The following is a 16606-nucleotide window of genomic DNA, read 5'->3' as shown; positions in this document are numbered from 1 at the left end:
AGCCAGATCATCGACCTCTGGCTGCTGTCAGACCTGGAGGCACTTAAATTCAAAAGGGGTATTGGGCTGAAGGGGCCAGACGTCCCCTTGTATCCCTAATTCATAGTCCACACAGTTAGAATCCTATCGGAAGAGTGAGCCCTGATGTAAACTGTAGACTTCAGGTAATGATGTATCACTGTGGGTTCATCGATGATAACACATGTACCACTTTGGCATGGGGTGTTGATAGTGGGGGAGGCTGTGCAAATGTGGGTATGGGGTTATGTGGGAACTCTGTGTACCTTCTGTTCAGTTTTGGTGTAAACCCAAAACTGCTCTAAAAAACAAAAAATGTTCATTTAAAACAAACAACACAAGTTCCTGTTGGGTATAACCTCACTGTTCAGCTTGAAACAGTCCAGGCAGCCTGGACTGTCCAGCATGGGCATTGACTGCTGAGGAGCCCGTAGTACCGATAGCTGTCCGAAGCCTCAGTGGAGTGCATTCTACCTGTGATCTGCCTGCTCTTTGCTCTAAATTGCTCTAATGAATAGACTCTGTCTTCCTTCATGCTGAGCTGCCCCAGCACTTTCGATCACAGTCCAGGATTGTGGTTTAAAGCAGACCTTCTCAAACTTTTATGTGCTTATGCATCAGCCAGGGATCATGTCAAAATTCAGATCCTGATTTAGTGGGTCTGGCGTTGGGGCCCACGAGTCCTAATGTCTCCCAGATCCCAGGTGATGCTGCCGCTGGTCCACGGTCCACACTTGGAGAAGCCAAGGTGTGTGTCAGGTTCACTGGGTTTGGAACTTAGGATTTCCCGGTTAGAAACATGATCTCTGGTGAGTTACTTAACCCATATGTACTTGCCTCTGTTTTCTCATCTGGGATCCTTCATGGAGTTGTGAGAGGGTTCAGTGAATGAAGAAGGCCAGGGAATGGAGATGATGCAAATGAAACGGAGATTCCAGCTCTCAGACCCCCAGTCCCAGCTCTGTTCATGAATTATTCAGGAAAGACTGCCATTACCTTGGGCCCAGGGCCCATTCAGGAATAGTAAAATATAGTAAAAACAACTCCAGAGAAAAAGGAAACATTGATCATGGCTGATCTAAATTCCTGTCCCTGGGGGGAAGGTAGACCCGCTGCAGCTGACCTTGAGGTGCAGGCTCAGTCCCCCACAAACCCCTGTGACAACGGGACCACATTCCCACACGTCACTGCTGTGGGTCCGTCTCCCCCACCCCCAGTACTGGGGTTGAACCTAGGCCTCTATGCGTGCTAGATAAACACTCTACCACTGAGGTCCATCCTCAGCTTTTTTTTGTTTTGTTGTTTACTTGTGGGTTTTGGGGTTTTTTGGTATTGAACCCAGGATCTTGGGCATGGTCTGTAATACTCTATCACTGTGTTACACTCTCAGCCCTTTTTATTTGGAGATAAGGTCTCAATAAGTTGCCCAGGCTAGGTGTGAACTTGGGACCCTCTTTGCCTCAGCCTCCTGATTGCTACAAGCTTTTTTTGTTTTTAATTTTAAAAGCAAAAAAAGAAGAAAAGCGATAATACAGAATTTTAAAACAAAACATGAGGAAATTAACACTGGTTAGTACAGCACTGCCGACATATTTAACAGTGTACATTTTCGGTGGTTTTTGAGGAAAGATTTGTTGGTTAAAGGTGGCTTTGGTGGAGGGGGGGTACTAGGGATTAAAATCAGGTTTTGCACTAGCCCTTTTTAAATTTTGAAACAGGGTCTTGTAAGTTGCTACATTTCCCTGGCTGGGCTCAAATTTGTGATCCTTCTGCTTCAGCCTCCCACGTAGCTGGGATTGCACGTCTATGCCACCATGCCTGGCTTGCAGTAGACATTTTTAACAGTGACACTTTTTCAGTATTTTGAGCAAGATTTGTTAGGTGGTTTTTGAAGAATTAGAAATCGCCACAGCATTTGAGTTGTGGGTCTCAGTCCGTGAAGATCTGAAGTACCAAGTAAAGATGTTTGGGCCTGTCCTTCCTTCCCCTGATTTGAGAGCAGCAATTAGGTTATTGCTGATGCGAGTAATGTTTTGTGTTTCTTTTCCCGGATCTGCCTGTCTATAGGCTTGGTCCAGCCCTCATTACTATGGAATGGGCTGGGTGTCAGAATATTTTATTGTGTGCATCCGTAGCACCCTGTAACTTTTTTCTCACAGCAATCCACACAGTTATGCTTCATTACCTATTTGTGTAATTGCTGGTTAAAACCTGTCACCTGGAAGCACCATGGTAGCAGGGCTGGGCCCTTTCTCTTCACAGCTGTGTATACAACTGAGCCTGCTTCAGGGCAGCTGTCTACAGGATGTTGTTGATCTACTCAGGGTGGTCAGGGCTGGTGGGTAGGTGGAAAGTCCTCTGCCTAACAGGATGGACAAAGTGATTCCCTAGTGACTCTGCAACATCAGGAATCTTGTTGTCAGTTGTTCTTCAAGTCCTAGGTCTGCCACTTTCACAGTATGCCTTTGGGCAGGTTCTTTCAGGGCCTCCGTTTGCTCTCTTGTTAGATGGGGTTATCATGAGGAGCAGCCCTCCGGGGTATTAATGAGGCAATCCAGTGAAATACCACATGGGAAGCCCATAGCACAATGCTTGGCACATAGAATAACTCAACTAAATATCAGTTATTATAAATTCACTCATTATCATCAAGAATCTGTCAGCCAAGCATGGTGGCACATGCCTACAATCCCAGCATCGGAAGGCTGAGGCAGGAGGATCACCATGAGTTCAAGGCCAGTTTGGATAACATAGCAATAACCTGTCTCAAAAAAAAAAAGAATCTGACATGCTTAGAATGGTGCAGTAGCTGGGTGCAGCGGTGCATGCTTGTAATCCCAGCACTCAGGAGGCTGAAGCAAGAGGATTGTTGCAAGTTCTAGACCAGCCTGGGCTCCATAGTGAGCTCAAGACCAGCCTGAACTGCATAGCAAGACCCTGTCTCAAGACAAAACAAAAAATCAAAAAGATCAGTAGTGGAGTTTTCTGCTGTTGTCTCCAGTTCCCTTTTAATTTTCTTTACAAATTATAAAACAGAAAAATGCCTTATTCAGATCTCTCTTACCCTTGTCTTGGTATGTGGCACCTTGCTCTGGGCACACATCGAAGCCACTGGGGCTGGGGCTGGGGCTGGGTGGCCTGGCAGGATTAATCTTCCTCTGCTGCTTTTCTACTAATCCTCTCTCACCTGGGCTCTGTGTGTGGCCTTCCTGGAAAGGGGCACTTCGTGTTCGGGCAAAGGCCTAGGTGCCCGCTCCTCTGGCCCTTTACGCAGGCCTGTGGTGCAGGGGCTGGGGTAGGATTGGGCCTGGTGGGCTCAGGGAGTGGCGCAAGGCAAGGCTCAAGGCAGGGCAGCGGCCAGGGCTCCCCTGGGAGCAGTTGTTAGCTTCCTACCTGCTGTCCTGTCAGCTCGCCAACCTGCTGCTGTTACTCAGCTCCCTAATGAAGCTGGTCTTTGGCTTCTGGGACAGCTGATTTCTAGGGGATTATTTGTATTACACACTTTAATGCTTTTTAATAGCGAATTTTTAATTAAATGGAAAGTCGTTTTGGAAGCAGGGGAGTAGCCACAGCAGGTCTCAGCATGAGGCACCGACTGAGACCAGACAAGCAGAGTGGGGAGGGAAGCGGCAGGGCTTTGGAGAGCTTGACTGCAAGCGAGGGGTTAGGTGGGTGAGGACAGAGGGGTCTGGCTGCAGCTCCTTCCTCTGCCCTTCTCCATCATCGGCAGAGCTAGGGAAGTGTGGACAGTTTAATAACGGGAGCAGATCAGATAGCGACGGCAGTGTGATGCGGTGACCTCTGAGTCCAGGATTGTCAGGCAGAGAGAGTGGCGATGGCTCAGGGCCTCAGGGCAGCCCGGTGGTTTGGTGAGAAGGGAAGGTAGGGAGGCTCCCGGCCCTCAGGAGATGCTTTGGCACTGAACATGGAAGCTGTCTAGGCCCACCAACAAGGAGGCATGTGTTTTCTTTGCATCCGAGCGCCTCACCAGTTGGGTTGGCGTCAGGCCATTCCTGAAGTGCTCCGGGAGAGCTGTAACCCCTTAGGACTGGAGCAAAGGTCACACAGGAAGCTTGTGGAACTGAGGTTTCTGCAGAGAGCTCAGGTGAGGGGAGGGACAGGAACATCAGGACAGGCAGCCAAAGCAAGTTGTGTCTGTATTGGAATGATGTTCTGGGGTTGGCATTTAACCCAGAGCTAACTCTGTGGGCAGAAGCTTGAGTAGGAGACCTCAGAAGACATTAGGTTGGTCTTTTGCCCAAGAGCTTTGGAGGCAGGGATTAGAACAGATGCTATTGCCAGCCTTTTCTCGATGTTGGTGAACTGCTCCGGTCTTCTCTATGCCCTGCCCTCCTGGACCCATCTGTGGCGCTGTTACAGGTATATTTGTGAGCTGTCTCTTGCCCCTGCTCTGTCACTTTATGCCAGCTCTGTGGGCTGTACCCTGTTTCTTACAGGAAGCAGTGATATGGACCAGCTTCTGGAGCCAGAGAAGCCTGGATTCACATCCTGACCACCACTTACTAGTTCTTTGGTCTTTGGCAAAAGTCTTTATATTGCTTGACTTTCACGGTTCTTTTCTGTGACATAAGAATGACATTCATCTTAGCTAAGTGTAATGAACTCCTTGAAGGCAGACGCTGTGCTTGGCCCTTCTAAATACATCACTAGCCTGAGATCCAGCACACAGTAGTGCTCAGCTAGTGCTTGTGGGATCGGGAGTGTAGGCCGGGAACCCAACATGAAGCCGCACATACTGAGTAAGCGCGTGGAAACCGGTGGCCTCCTGGGCCTCCTGCTGTCACCCTGCTCCCCTGCCTTCCTGCTGGGCTCCGTCTGTCCCTTCTTTCTCCCCTACAAGAGCTCCCAGACTTGCGCGTCTCGTGGCTCTCCATGCCATGCCATCCTGTTGCATGCGTGTGTCCCAGGAGCACCTTCTCCAGGACGGGTCCCTCGTGAAGGTTCCTGCCTTTTTTTCTCCATCCTGACTTGTTGTCAGTCACGAAGCCCCTTCTTCCCTCAGTCGCAGGTAGCACCAGTCTCGCACTCTGTGGCTGGGTTAGCCGCAGTTTGGAGGGCTGGGTGTGCCACCTGTTTTCCCTGCAGCGCATGGTGAGGCTGGCAGGAGAGGGCTGGGGTTGAGCCGCTGTGGAAAAGCGTAGGATCTCCCGAGTTTTCTCTCTGTTAATCTCTGTCCCCATCTCCTCTCTTGCAGTGCGCCTCCATGACAGTATTTCTGAAGAAGGGTTTCACTACCTCGTGTTTGACCTGTAAGTGCCACTCTTCCCCTGCAGCTGGCTCAAGGGCCGCCTAGGGAAGGGCTAAGCTGGGTCCTCAGCCTCTGCTGGGCCCCTCTCTTGCTCGAGGGAAAGGACTTGCTTGTGAACTTCCTTTGGGGATGGGTGGGGAGCTGGCCTGAAGCCCGTGGGGGTCTCTTTGCTCTGATGTTTCTGTGTTTCTGTTCAGCAGTGCACCTTGTGCCCGTGCTTGTCTCTTGTTCCTTGGTGTGTTGTTCCTTTTGCATGACCTTAAAAATTCTGGGCAACTGAAGGTAGCTTTTATTAGTTGTAAACTGAGCTCCGTTTGTTCTCTCTTCCACTTTGGTTGTACTTTAATGCCTTAAAAGTGGCTCTTTCCCTCCTGGAAACTCCTCTCCAGGTTTGGGTTTCTGCGTGCGTGGTATGGTTTCTCTTCGACCTCAGTAGTCGGTCTCTCCTTGGACAGCTGTGTGCTCATGTTCACATTGGTGTCAAAGCTATGACTTTGGGGGTAGCTTGGATATTTTCTCCTTAATGCCTGTCTCTTCACCACTGCCTGAGTGTTAACTAATGCATAGGTTATAGAGACAAATGTCCAGGGAGAAGGGGAGCCCATGGCACCCCAAAGAGAAACCCAGTGTCTCTGAAGGGTGGAGCACGTGCTGGGCTCACAGGCGGAGGGCACACGGAGTTGGGACTTCTCTGAAAGCTGTTTACAGCATGACTCTGTTACCTGTTGGACGCTGGGGTGGTCCAGGGATGCTGCCTCCTCTGACCTCTTCTCCTGTTGATTACAGTGTTACTGGCGGGGAGCTCTTTGAAGACATTGTGGCCAGAGAGTACTACAGTGAAGCAGATGCCAGGTGAGATGGATTGAAAGAGGTCCTGGCCACAGGGGGCCAGCACTGTGCCTATTTGAGTGGTCTCTGGGGCAGATGAGAGACACTCTTGTCTGGACAGCAATTGGGCTGGGCTTGGGTTCCATTCTGAGGGCAGTATTAGAAGGCAAGGATTCACCTGGATTAATATCTTGTAAAGCCTCTTCTAGGTCTTTACCCTGCCCCCCCCCCCAGAAATATTCTTCTTTGTGTGACTGTGTACCATCATGCCCAAGGACCCTCCCTCCACGTTTTTTTTTTTTTTTTTTTTTTTTTTTGGTACTGTGGATTGAATTCATGACCTCACAGTAGCCAGGAAGGCAATGTGCCACTGAGCCATATCCCTGGCCCTCTCCCCCTCTTTTAGCTCAGCGAACTCCTATACATACCAGGCCCTGGGCTGAGGCTGTGGTGTGACAGAGACAGAGGAAAGATGGTTGTCCCCAAAGAATCTAAAACCAGGAGCCACCTTGTGAGCCTGCAGCCTCTGTCACCTTGTTGAGCGCAATGACCAGCTTCAACATATGACCGTCCAGCTGGGGGATTGTCACCTGACCCCTAGTGGCTCTTCATGTGACGAGCCAAATGCCACCTCCTGGGCTTGGTTTGGCCTGCCTTTCCTGCCCTGCCTGCTCTCCCATCCCCACTTCTCTCTGAGGGCAGTGCCCTTACAGCCTGGATTTGATCATCCCGCCTTAGCTTATCTGGCTTAGGTGGCAGCTCAGGGTGCCTCTGCACCCTGGGCCCGCACTGCCTCCCCAGGAGTTTCTTAGTGCTGAGTGCTGAGCGGGCCCATGTTTGCTGATCAACTTCAGATGCTTCAGCCTCAGAAAAAATTCTCAAGTGGGGAGAAGAATTCCAGTGCCAGCAGGGGAGGACCAGGCTGTGGGCGGGAAGAGGCAGCCGGAGAGCTGGAAGCCGAGCTGGGGGAGGGGGGACTGTACCAGTGGGCTTGGCCTGGCTCTGCTGGGACACTTTGCACTTTTGCCATTTTAGGCCAGAAGGCTCTCTGCTAGCCTGGCTGTGTTCTAATTATACATTTCTGTGGAGACTCAGCTCTGCAGCTCGGCCTGAAGTCTCTTTGGCCTACCGTTGGGCTCTGTCCTGTGGGAGGCCTAAGCTGTGGCCACTAGGGGCCTGGTATGGTCCCTTGGCTCTTGTAGGAGCCCCAGCAGCAAATTTTAGAGAAAGGACTCAGAAGTACAGGCCAGCTGCCCCAGAAAGCCCAGACACTCTGCAGCCCTCCCCAGCCCACCTGGTGGTGTCTGGTGACCAGACATCTGTTCTCGAGCTCAGGCTTCCCTGTGCCCTTGGCATTTTAGGCTGTATCATTTTTGGTTGTGAGGGTGTCAGGCACTTAGAAGCATCCCTGGCCAGTAGATGCATCTTTCCTTTCCCCATGGTGTGACAACCAGAAATGTCTTCCGGCAATGCCATGTGTCCCCTGGAGGTAAACTCATGCCCAGGTGAGAACCACTGTTCTAGCCTGCCTGTGCTTCCTGCCAGGAGTTTGACCACAGAGCTGGATGGAGGGTTTGCACAGTGGACTGTCTACTTTGAGAACAGTAGCTGAATGTGCCTCTGGCTTAGTTTTTCTGTGCAGATTCATCATAAATGCTCCTCAGGTGCCCTGCATCGAGCCCCCCACAAGTATGTTGTTTCTGAGACTTTTAATCTCCTCTCCTCAATGATAAACTTTAGCAGCTGCTGGGTCTTGTTCATCTCTCTGCTACTAAGCATAATGCTTTAGAGATACTCAACAAATGTTTAAAGAAACTCATCCCCAAAACAACTTTGGTGGCTTAGCTGGACTGCCCTTCTTAATTGCTGGCAAAAGCCTTTTCTCCAAGAACAAAATTATAACTAAATGCAGAAACACATACGTATAATCCCAGCACTTTGGGAGACAGGAGGATGGCAAGTTCAAGCCCAGCCTGGGCAACTTGGTGAGACCCTATCTCAAAGTGAAAGCACAAAGGGGGCCTGTGGGTTTGAGTCACAGCACCTCCACACATGTGTGCGCCCAAAGGAACTACAAAACCGTATGGGGAAAGAAGGTGGAAATGGAGGGGTTGGATCGTCTTTCCCAGGAGTGTGGGGCATCTCCTGATCATTGGGAAACAAACTGGCCATGTTGGACTTGTGCAGCCAGAAGAAGCCCTGGGGACCTCAGCTCTAGTTGCTCCTCTGCCATTTATTGAGTGACTCTGGAAAAACCACTTAATGTACCTGGACCTCCATTTCCTTTCCTGTAAAATGAGTATTGGTAAGAATGTGGAGGAAGGGGAACCTTTATTCACTGTTGGTATTATAAATTAGAACAGCCTTTTTTGGAAAACTGTATGAATATTCCTCAGGAAAACTAAAAATAGAATTACCATATGATCCAGCAGTCCCGCTACTGGGTAAATACGCAAAGAAATTGAAATCAGAATGCTGAAGAGATGTCTGTACTCTCGTATTCACTGTGGTACCACTTACAATAACCAAGATACACAGATGCTGATGTCTGTCAACAGATGAACAGATACTAAGCGTGCGGTCTATTGGTTTTACATAAATCTATGGATATGAATACGTAATAGAATACTATTTGAAAGACTGTATTACATATATATGTATATATATATAGTAGAAGCCTATTTAGCCTTTACAAATTCTATCATATATAATACATGAATGAGCCTAGAGGATAATATGTTAAGTGAAATAAACCAGGTGCAGAAAGACAAATATCTCACTCCTGTGTGGGATCTAAAAAAGATGATCTCATGGAGAAGAGTAGAATGGTGATTAGCAGGGACTGGAGTGGGTGTGGATGGAGAAAAGAGACGCGTTGGTCAGTAGGTACGGTTTCAGATTAGAGGAGTAGGTTCTGGTTTATGGTGACAATAGTGTATTTCAAAATAGCCTCACTGTGTTAAATGTTGTCACCACAAAGAAATAATGCGTGTTTGAGATGATACGCCAGTTAGGTGATGTAATCATACCAGAGATATAATTATTATTTGTCCATTAAAACAGTAAGTTGAACTACATGGTGTCTACCTCTGTAAACCTAGTATCTGCTTTTAGTCCGCAGCATGTATGAGATGGTTTGACTGACATTTCTCATCCTCCTGCTTTTTCAGCCACTGTATACATCAGATTTTGGAGAGTGTCAACCACATTCACCAGCATGACATTGTCCACCGGGATCTGAAGGTACTGCCCGGGCTCGCCTGCCTTGCCTCCCGCTTGTGATGTGTTGGCGCCACCTGGTGCCAGGTAGTGGTACTGTGTGGGCGCAGCGTGTGCAGCCTCTGGGCTTCAGGATAGGTACCTTACAAGGTCCCCCGGTTTCTTTTGCAGCCTGAGAACCTGCTGCTGGCGAGTAAATGCAAGGGTGCTGCTGTCAAACTGGCTGATTTTGGCCTCGCTATTGAAGTGCAGGGAGAGCAGCAGGCCTGGTTTGGTAAGGGTGATCCTCTCTTCTCAGAATGCAACCCCCGCCCTTCCTCCTCTTCCTGATCTGCCTTCCTCTTTCAGAGCTAGAGGCCAGGCCTGTAGTGGTCATGGCCTCCTCTGAGCGTAGAGGAAGGTGGGAGGGCACTGAGATCCCTCCCTGCCCTTCATGACTCAGTACAGTGAGTCTAGCTGCTGTCAGCATTGTGTGCTTGCTGCCTCTGGGGAGGTGTTAGAGTTCCCGGTAGGCACCCAGACTTGCCCTCTTATTTAGATTCCAGGAAGTACAAGAAGCCTAGCCTGTCACTTCTTGCAGCCCTTGTGCCGAGAACTTATGTAGCCAAAGTAGCAGACGTGAGAACAGTTTTGGGGGAAATTGCTGGTAGGGATTTACTAGGAGACTAAATGGGTTCAGTGTGCCTCTGCCCTCTCTTCTGCTACAGGTTTTGCTGGCACCCCAGGTTACTTGTCCCCTGAGGTCTTGAGGAAAGATCCCTATGGAAAACCTGTGGATATCTGGGCCTGCGGTAAGCCCATTCCACGCCCTCAGCTTTTCCGTGTTAAGGGCCCTCGGCTTCCAGTGATGGCGAGAAAGAGGCATCGCTATTCCTTGCGGGTCCCACAAGTGCCTGGTGTATGTGAAATCACAGTGTTTGCTCTTGTTCCCTTGGGAGGGCTGTTCCCATCACACCCTCTTCTCCAAGTAACTTCCTGGATTGTGTTGCATCCTTCTTGGAGAGAAAGATTTGCTCACGCCTTAGAGGATAGATTGAGGCGAGTCTCTGATGCGACTTGGTGATGGGAGGAGTGAGGCACAGTAGGAGGGGCTGGTGGCACAGCTTTATCTGCTGGCATCCACATCTGACTCCGGGCTGACCTTGCCTTTCCGGGGAGCTCTGAGCCCTGCATGGCTTTTCTTTGCTCCTTGGGGAAGGAGGTGACTGACCCCAGCGACCTGTGTGTTCTGTCTCATAGGGGTCATCCTGTATATCCTCCTGGTGGGCTACCCTCCCTTCTGGGATGAGGATCAGCACAAGCTGTATCAGCAGATCAAGGCCGGAGCCTACGATGTAAGGACTGGTTTGCTGAGAGCCCGGCAAGCACATCAGGAGGGGCAGATTTCCTGCTCCTCTAGCTCTGTCCAAGGGAGGGGGCGTGATTAGTGCGTCATGTGATATAGGAGTGTGAAAGGGACTTCAAGCACCTAGGGATCGGTATATAAGACTTAATTCTTACCACCTTTTTTGGGTGGGACTGCTTTTTTTTTTTAAACATCATTCTTCGTAACTATAAATGTAAAAAACCTACTGAAGCTCTTTAACGTTTATTGTGAAGAATGGAGAAGCTGCATGATGTACAGAGCTGAGAAGTCCAGAGGCTCCTGCCATGCGGTGGTGCCTTGGGCACACAGCGCGCCTCTTTGCTCCTGGATAGAGAGATGGAGTTGAAGCAGGGTGTGCTGCAGTTGCCTGGCTGCTCTGATCTGATGCTGGCACTATGGCCATTCTGTCTTCTTTTCCAGTCTTTAAGTTGACACAGGTTCTGTGACACTCCCTGGGCTTCCCCACGTCCCTGTCAGGCAGCCTTGGGTACAGTACAGTATCCCAGTGATAGGAGCTGAAATGAAGACAGCCTGCATCTCAGGGTGAGGCACAGGTTTCATATCCTGCCTCTCCCTGTTCCTGCTCCTTAGTTTCCATCACCAGAATGGGACACGGTAACTCCTGAAGCCAAGAACTTGATCAACCAGATGCTGACCATAAACCCAGCAAAGCGTATCACAGCTGACCAGGCTCTCAAGCACCCATGGGTCTGCGTAAGTTTCTTCACTACCTGTCTTGGAGCTCGGGGATGGCCCTCCACATTGCCCTTGGTGCCCTCCTTATTCATATTTTTACCAGCAGAGACTCACCCTGGGCTTCAAGTGGCAGGCCAAGTGGAGGCCAAGGTCGATGAATGTCACTGGGGGGCTCAGACAGAGGGGCTCACAGGCCTTTGCTGGTGTTTCCCACACTTGATGCTCTGAGGCTGTGTTCTTGAGTTGAGGGCTCAGGTTGACTCCTGCAGATTCGGGTAGCTGAGGATTTAGAAAGCAGCTGACAGACCCCAAGGGGAAGTCCCACCTCTCCTGTGACTCTCCCGGTACCATGACTGTTGCTAAGAGGACTTTGAAGCTCACTCTAGAAGCTCCTGGGCTGGAAGACACCCCTAGGCTGCAGTATGGTCAACATGCTGTGTTTTCTTACATGTTTTTTTCCGACACAGAGGATTTGGTAGTTAGCCATCCTAACAACTATAATACTTCTGTTATTTGTCCATTCCTGTGTTTACTAAATGCCTCTTTGATGCTGGTCACCAGGCAGGTGCTGGGAATACAAAGATGAATGCAGCATGGTCCCTGCCCCACCGATGTGGGGAGACAGAGCTCAAACAGGCAGCTGTGCTACAGTGGGACAGTAATCGAAAGTAGCCAACAGGAGTGCAAAACTTCCCACTCTCCCTGATAGGCAGTGGGGTCACTGAAGGCTTCGTGGGGAAAGTGACCCCTGTCTTGCTTCTTGGCAGATGACTAACAGTTCCCCAAGATGTCACTCTGCAGACAAGAGGTTAGCATGGCCCAGAGCAAGAGGCCATGGGAAATTGTTGAGTTGAAGAATGTTAAGTAGTTTGGTTGCTGATGAGGCTATGACTATAGGAATGCGAGACGAGGAGGCCAAGAAAGATTCCATGACATACAAGTTTCTGCCTGAGGAATTGGGATTTTATTCTGAAAGCATAGGAAACTATATAAGGGTTTTTAAGAGACTATGAAATTTGCATTTAAGAAAGATCACTTTGGAAGCTGTGTGGAAAATGGAACCAGTGAGGAAAGAGGCTGGAGGCAGAGAGCTCAGGCAGCTGTTGGAGCTGTCTAAGCTGCCCAGACGGGGGGTCTAGGCAGTGGGGTCTCGGCCCAGGGCAGAGAGGAAGCAGAGCTGAGGATGGTAAGCAGATTAATAGATGCTTGGGACATGAAATGCAGAGGATTTCATGACCAGTTGTATGTAGAGAGATGGGGACCTAGGGGGACTCCCAGGTTTTGAGATGGTCACTGAGCAGAAGGTTGTACTATTCGTTACCCAGATGTGATGACTTTGTTTTGTGCTCACTGAGTGCGGCATCAAGGGGTCTGTAGCCAGGAGGCAGTTAAAAATATGCCTGTGTGGTCTAAGGATGTGGCTCCACAGGAGAAACTTGCCAGGTATCTGTGAAGCCCTGAGTTCTATCCCTAGCACTGTAAAAAGAAAAGAAAAGAAAAAAAGACGTTACATAGAGCTTAGAAAAGGTGTGAAAAATGGAAAATGCACGTTGTAGTCATTTCTGCATAGGTGATATGGAAGCTGTAGAAATAGATGGGATTGTTCCTACACTGTTCAGACTCTTACTGTGGGCTTGTGTTGCTTCAGTAAAAGAAGAATCGGTGACTAAATACCATCATTTAAGTTCCCACGTGCCAGCAAAAGGGACTGAGGCTGACAACTTGCATAGTCAGAGAGGAATCGAGTGGAAGGTGCAAACGCCAAGAAGCAAGGGCCCTCCTGCAGGAGCATTAGTCACTGGGCACCGCAGGAGAGTCCCTGGTGAAGATGGCAGAGGGTACCTGGGTTCTGACCAGCAGGAGCCCACCGTTGTGTCATTTTGCAGACAGAAGCAGTGGCATGAGACACAGGAGAGGAGCAGGACTGAGGAAGGACACGGGAGCCAGGCAGTGAGGGGAAAGAGATGACGTCCTTAGAGGAGGTGGCAGGGGCAGAGAGCTTTTTCCTTTATTTCATTTCATTTTTGGTTAGTTCCTGTTCTTGCACATGTTAAGGGGTTCCTTGTGCTAACCCCCTTAGGACCTGCATGCAGCATGCACTGCTCAGATCTGGCCTCTTTCTCTCCACCCTCCAACATCTCACCTTCACTTCTGCATTCAGAAGGACATTTTTCTCCTTTAAACTTCCACGTCTGAGAGAGAGCCTCGGCTACCTGTCTCTTTGCATCTGGTTTATTTCACTTGATGTAATGTACTCCAGCTCCATTTGTTAAATGATTTTGTTGGAGGACAATTTTGAATGTAACATGTAGACCATAGAAAGGAATCTGGTCCGGAGGAAGGGTTGAGAATATTGGCTAGTTGAGGAGCACAGATCTGACAGCAAGGAGAGAGAAGGACTTCTGTGACCTCAGCCGGCTCCAGGGGCCCACGCTGGGTCTGAGGATCAGGGATTAGGCTGTGGAGGGCGGAGATGAGCTTCTTGTGGGCCAGTGCTGGAATGGAAGCAGTGTGTGCCTGGCACCTGCTTGTCTCTGTGTGGGGAAGTTTACACCGAGGAGCGGGAAGTAGGATGAGAAACTTGGGAAAAGGAGAGGAGACAGGGAGGTTGTTTAAGCAGCCAGGAAAGGGAGAGGTCGGTTCGGGGCAGAGACTGTGGGCACCAGGATGTGGGTCCTAGTGTTTTCCTGACAGGCTGGCCAAGATAGCAATAGCAAAGGGGGTGCGGAGCCACTTAAAACAGCCACTTGTGAACTGGGAAAGTGCTATATCCTAGGTCATCTTCCGAGGCCCCACCCTGTGTCTCCAGCCCTGTGGATATCACTGTGTAACGCTCTTATGTAGTAATTGATGCTGTATGGGTGACCTTAAGTCATCAACGAAATGTGGACCATTTCTGGTAGAAGGAAACAGGGAAGTTAGCAGAGAATACAGTGAAGAAAATTTTTGTCCAAAATGATGGAAAGAATTGATGCTTCCAGGCACAGATCCTTAGCCTTTCAGATCACAGCTTCATTCAGGACTGTGCTGGGTCAGGGGAGCTCTTGGGAGGTGTGTGTGTTCTGCACGGAGAGCAGGAACCAGCCTTTTCCTCACTGTGCAGTCTGGGCCACAGCAGGTGTTCAGTACACAGTTGCAGAAGCAGTCACTGAGCCAGGATCACAGCAATTAGTGCATTCCCTCCCATGCGCAGTCTCCTTTGCCCAAAGATTGCAGTGCTGTTATCTAGTATCTGCTATTGGTGTCTTCACATTCAGATCATCCTGACTTAGCCTTGAGTTTATGGCAATGACTTTATTCTAAAAGCTTTTTCATATCTGTGATATTATTTCATCTTCAGTGCTATTCTGGGGGGGTCAGTACTAAGGCAAATATAAAGGAGCATCTGGGCTGGGGGCTCATGGCCCTATCTGTTTGATTTCCAGCAACGATCCACCGTGGCCTCTATGATGCACCGCCAAGAGACCGTGGAGTGCTTGCGCAAGTTCAATGCCCGGAGGAAACTGAAGGTGAGCTTTGTCTTTTATGCTGAGGCTCCAGCCCATCACAGAAGGAAGCTCCCCTCTTGGCTAGAGCAAGGCTGGGAAGCTGTGTGTCAGAGGTGCCTGCAAACTAATGTCTTCAAGTCTAGCTAGGAACTGCCTTAGCCTAAATTGGGTTAGCCCTTCCTCGAGTCCAGCCAAACTCACAGGACTCTCCTCTTTCCCCAGGGTGCCATCCTCACGACCATGCTTGTCTCCAGGAACTTTTCAGGTATGTGTTCCCAGCTGTGTGCCTTAATTCAGCCGAGGTGAGTGGGGCAGGAATGGAGGAGTTAGTTGTCAGGTAGCTCCTCGAGCGGGATGAATGGAGATCCTGTTTTGAGGGGCTTCTGTTTCTGAGAGTCTTGGTGGGAGGGTGCACAGCCTATGCCTGGGCTCAGATTTATGAATTCTGTTCCCTAGACCCTCCCAAGGAGTAGCCTGTTCAGCCTCCAGCGTGCCTGCTCCCTGTGCATTCTTATTTAATTCTCTGAAGACTCTCAGCTCTTTTAAGATTTTGGCCAGTCTAGGGTATTGGAGGATGTGCTGGAGGAAAGAGATGAGGTATAGTAAGTCTTTTTGATTGCTACCAGTTAGGATGATCCCTTCATTGTGTCCAAGTAGAGATGCCTAATAGAAATTACTCCAGGTCTTTAAACCTTCTACAGAGGCCCACACTTAAAATATTCCCTGTGACACTAGCTATAAAAGTGAACAAAGACCAGCAGGTGAAGAGAAAGGAACTCGATTAAATTTGCACAAGGAATTGGGAGAGTTGGGAATCAGTAATTTGTAAATCAACACTTGACATTTCTTTTTAAGATGCAAGACACTCCACTGCCCTTTGACCCCGCTCTCACCTGCACCCCTATCATTGTTTGCCCTCAATTGGGAGCACAGAGGCCCCTCTGAGGAAGACTAATGTCAAGGCTTAACCACCAAGCTTGCCATCGCCCGTCTTCCCTCCCTCTAACCTCGCTATTTTGGTTTAAGACTCCTTTCTCCTCCTCTAACAGACTCCCTCCCTTGCTTCCTCCTGCACCGCCTTGGAGAGGGGCTTGTGCGGGGACACCAGCCACTGGCCAGAGTGGGTGGCCAGTTTGGGCAGGGGTGGCTCTGTTCAGCTTGAGTCACCCGGGCTCAGCTGTGCTGTTCCAGCTAACCCAAGGGCCTTGACCTAGAAGCAGCCACAGGCAGGAAGGCCTTGGGCTTTTAAACCCCAGCCCAAAGAACCACAGGCCTCAAGATGTCAGCCCTGGATAGGGAACCAGGGAATGTCCCGCCTCCGGGCCCATCCCCTGTGACTCTGGCTTGGAGGTCCTTCTGTTTTGGGTACCTATGCGGGGATACTTGAGCTCCTGCCCTCATGGAAGGGTGCACAAGTGAGCAGTGGGCTGCCTCCCACAGACACAGAGCTCCGGCCCCATGCTGCTGCTTGTCCTCTTAGTCACTGCAGCTTCTGCTTTCTGGGTTTAAGACCCTTTCTACAAGACACTCAAGGACATTTTTCTGTCACCCTGAGAGAGGTAATCTGTCCTCTCCTGAATGAAGAATTGTGAAGACAGACTCCTGCTTCTTTTTTAGCCTGGCCAATCAGTAGCAAGTGTCCTATCCAGTGGCCTGGCCCCATATCAGCCCCTGCTCTGTTTCAGGAAATTGCTGTCCTGGTTTTAGGAAATCGGGCCCTCT

General features: G+C 49.8%; 1 protein-coding gene across 30 annotated transcripts in view; it reads left to right on the top strand.

The window, feature by feature from the left end:
• Camk2g (calcium/calmodulin dependent protein kinase II gamma) overlaps positions 1–16606 on the top strand; it is a 61554-nt gene that overhangs the window by 22155 nt on the left and 22793 nt on the right. For all 30 annotated transcript variants that reach the window (XM_063238667.1, XM_063238663.1, XM_063238664.1 and 27 more), the window contains 9 exons: positions 5234–5288; positions 6074–6139; positions 9286–9358; positions 9506–9608; positions 10042–10125; positions 10574–10668; positions 11292–11414; positions 14822–14905; positions 15107–15149. In XM_063238667.1, the coding sequence (XP_063094737.1) occupies positions 5234–5288; positions 6074–6139; positions 9286–9358; positions 9506–9608; positions 10042–10125; positions 10574–10668; positions 11292–11414; positions 14822–14905; positions 15107–15149 (726 nt within the window). The remainder of the gene's footprint in view (positions 1–5233; positions 5289–6073; positions 6140–9285; positions 9359–9505; positions 9609–10041; positions 10126–10573; positions 10669–11291; positions 11415–14821; positions 14906–15106; positions 15150–16606) is intronic.

This window comes from Cavia porcellus, unplaced genomic scaffold (genome assembly GCF_034190915.1).
Source record: "Cavia porcellus strain 051 isolate PalLab524CR breed Dunkin Hartley unplaced genomic scaffold, mCavPor4.1 scaffold_28, whole genome shotgun sequence".
In the NCBI taxonomy this organism is placed as follows: Eukaryota; Metazoa; Chordata; class Mammalia; order Rodentia; family Caviidae; genus Cavia; species Cavia porcellus.
This window is presented reverse-complemented; position numbering and strand designations above follow the sequence as displayed.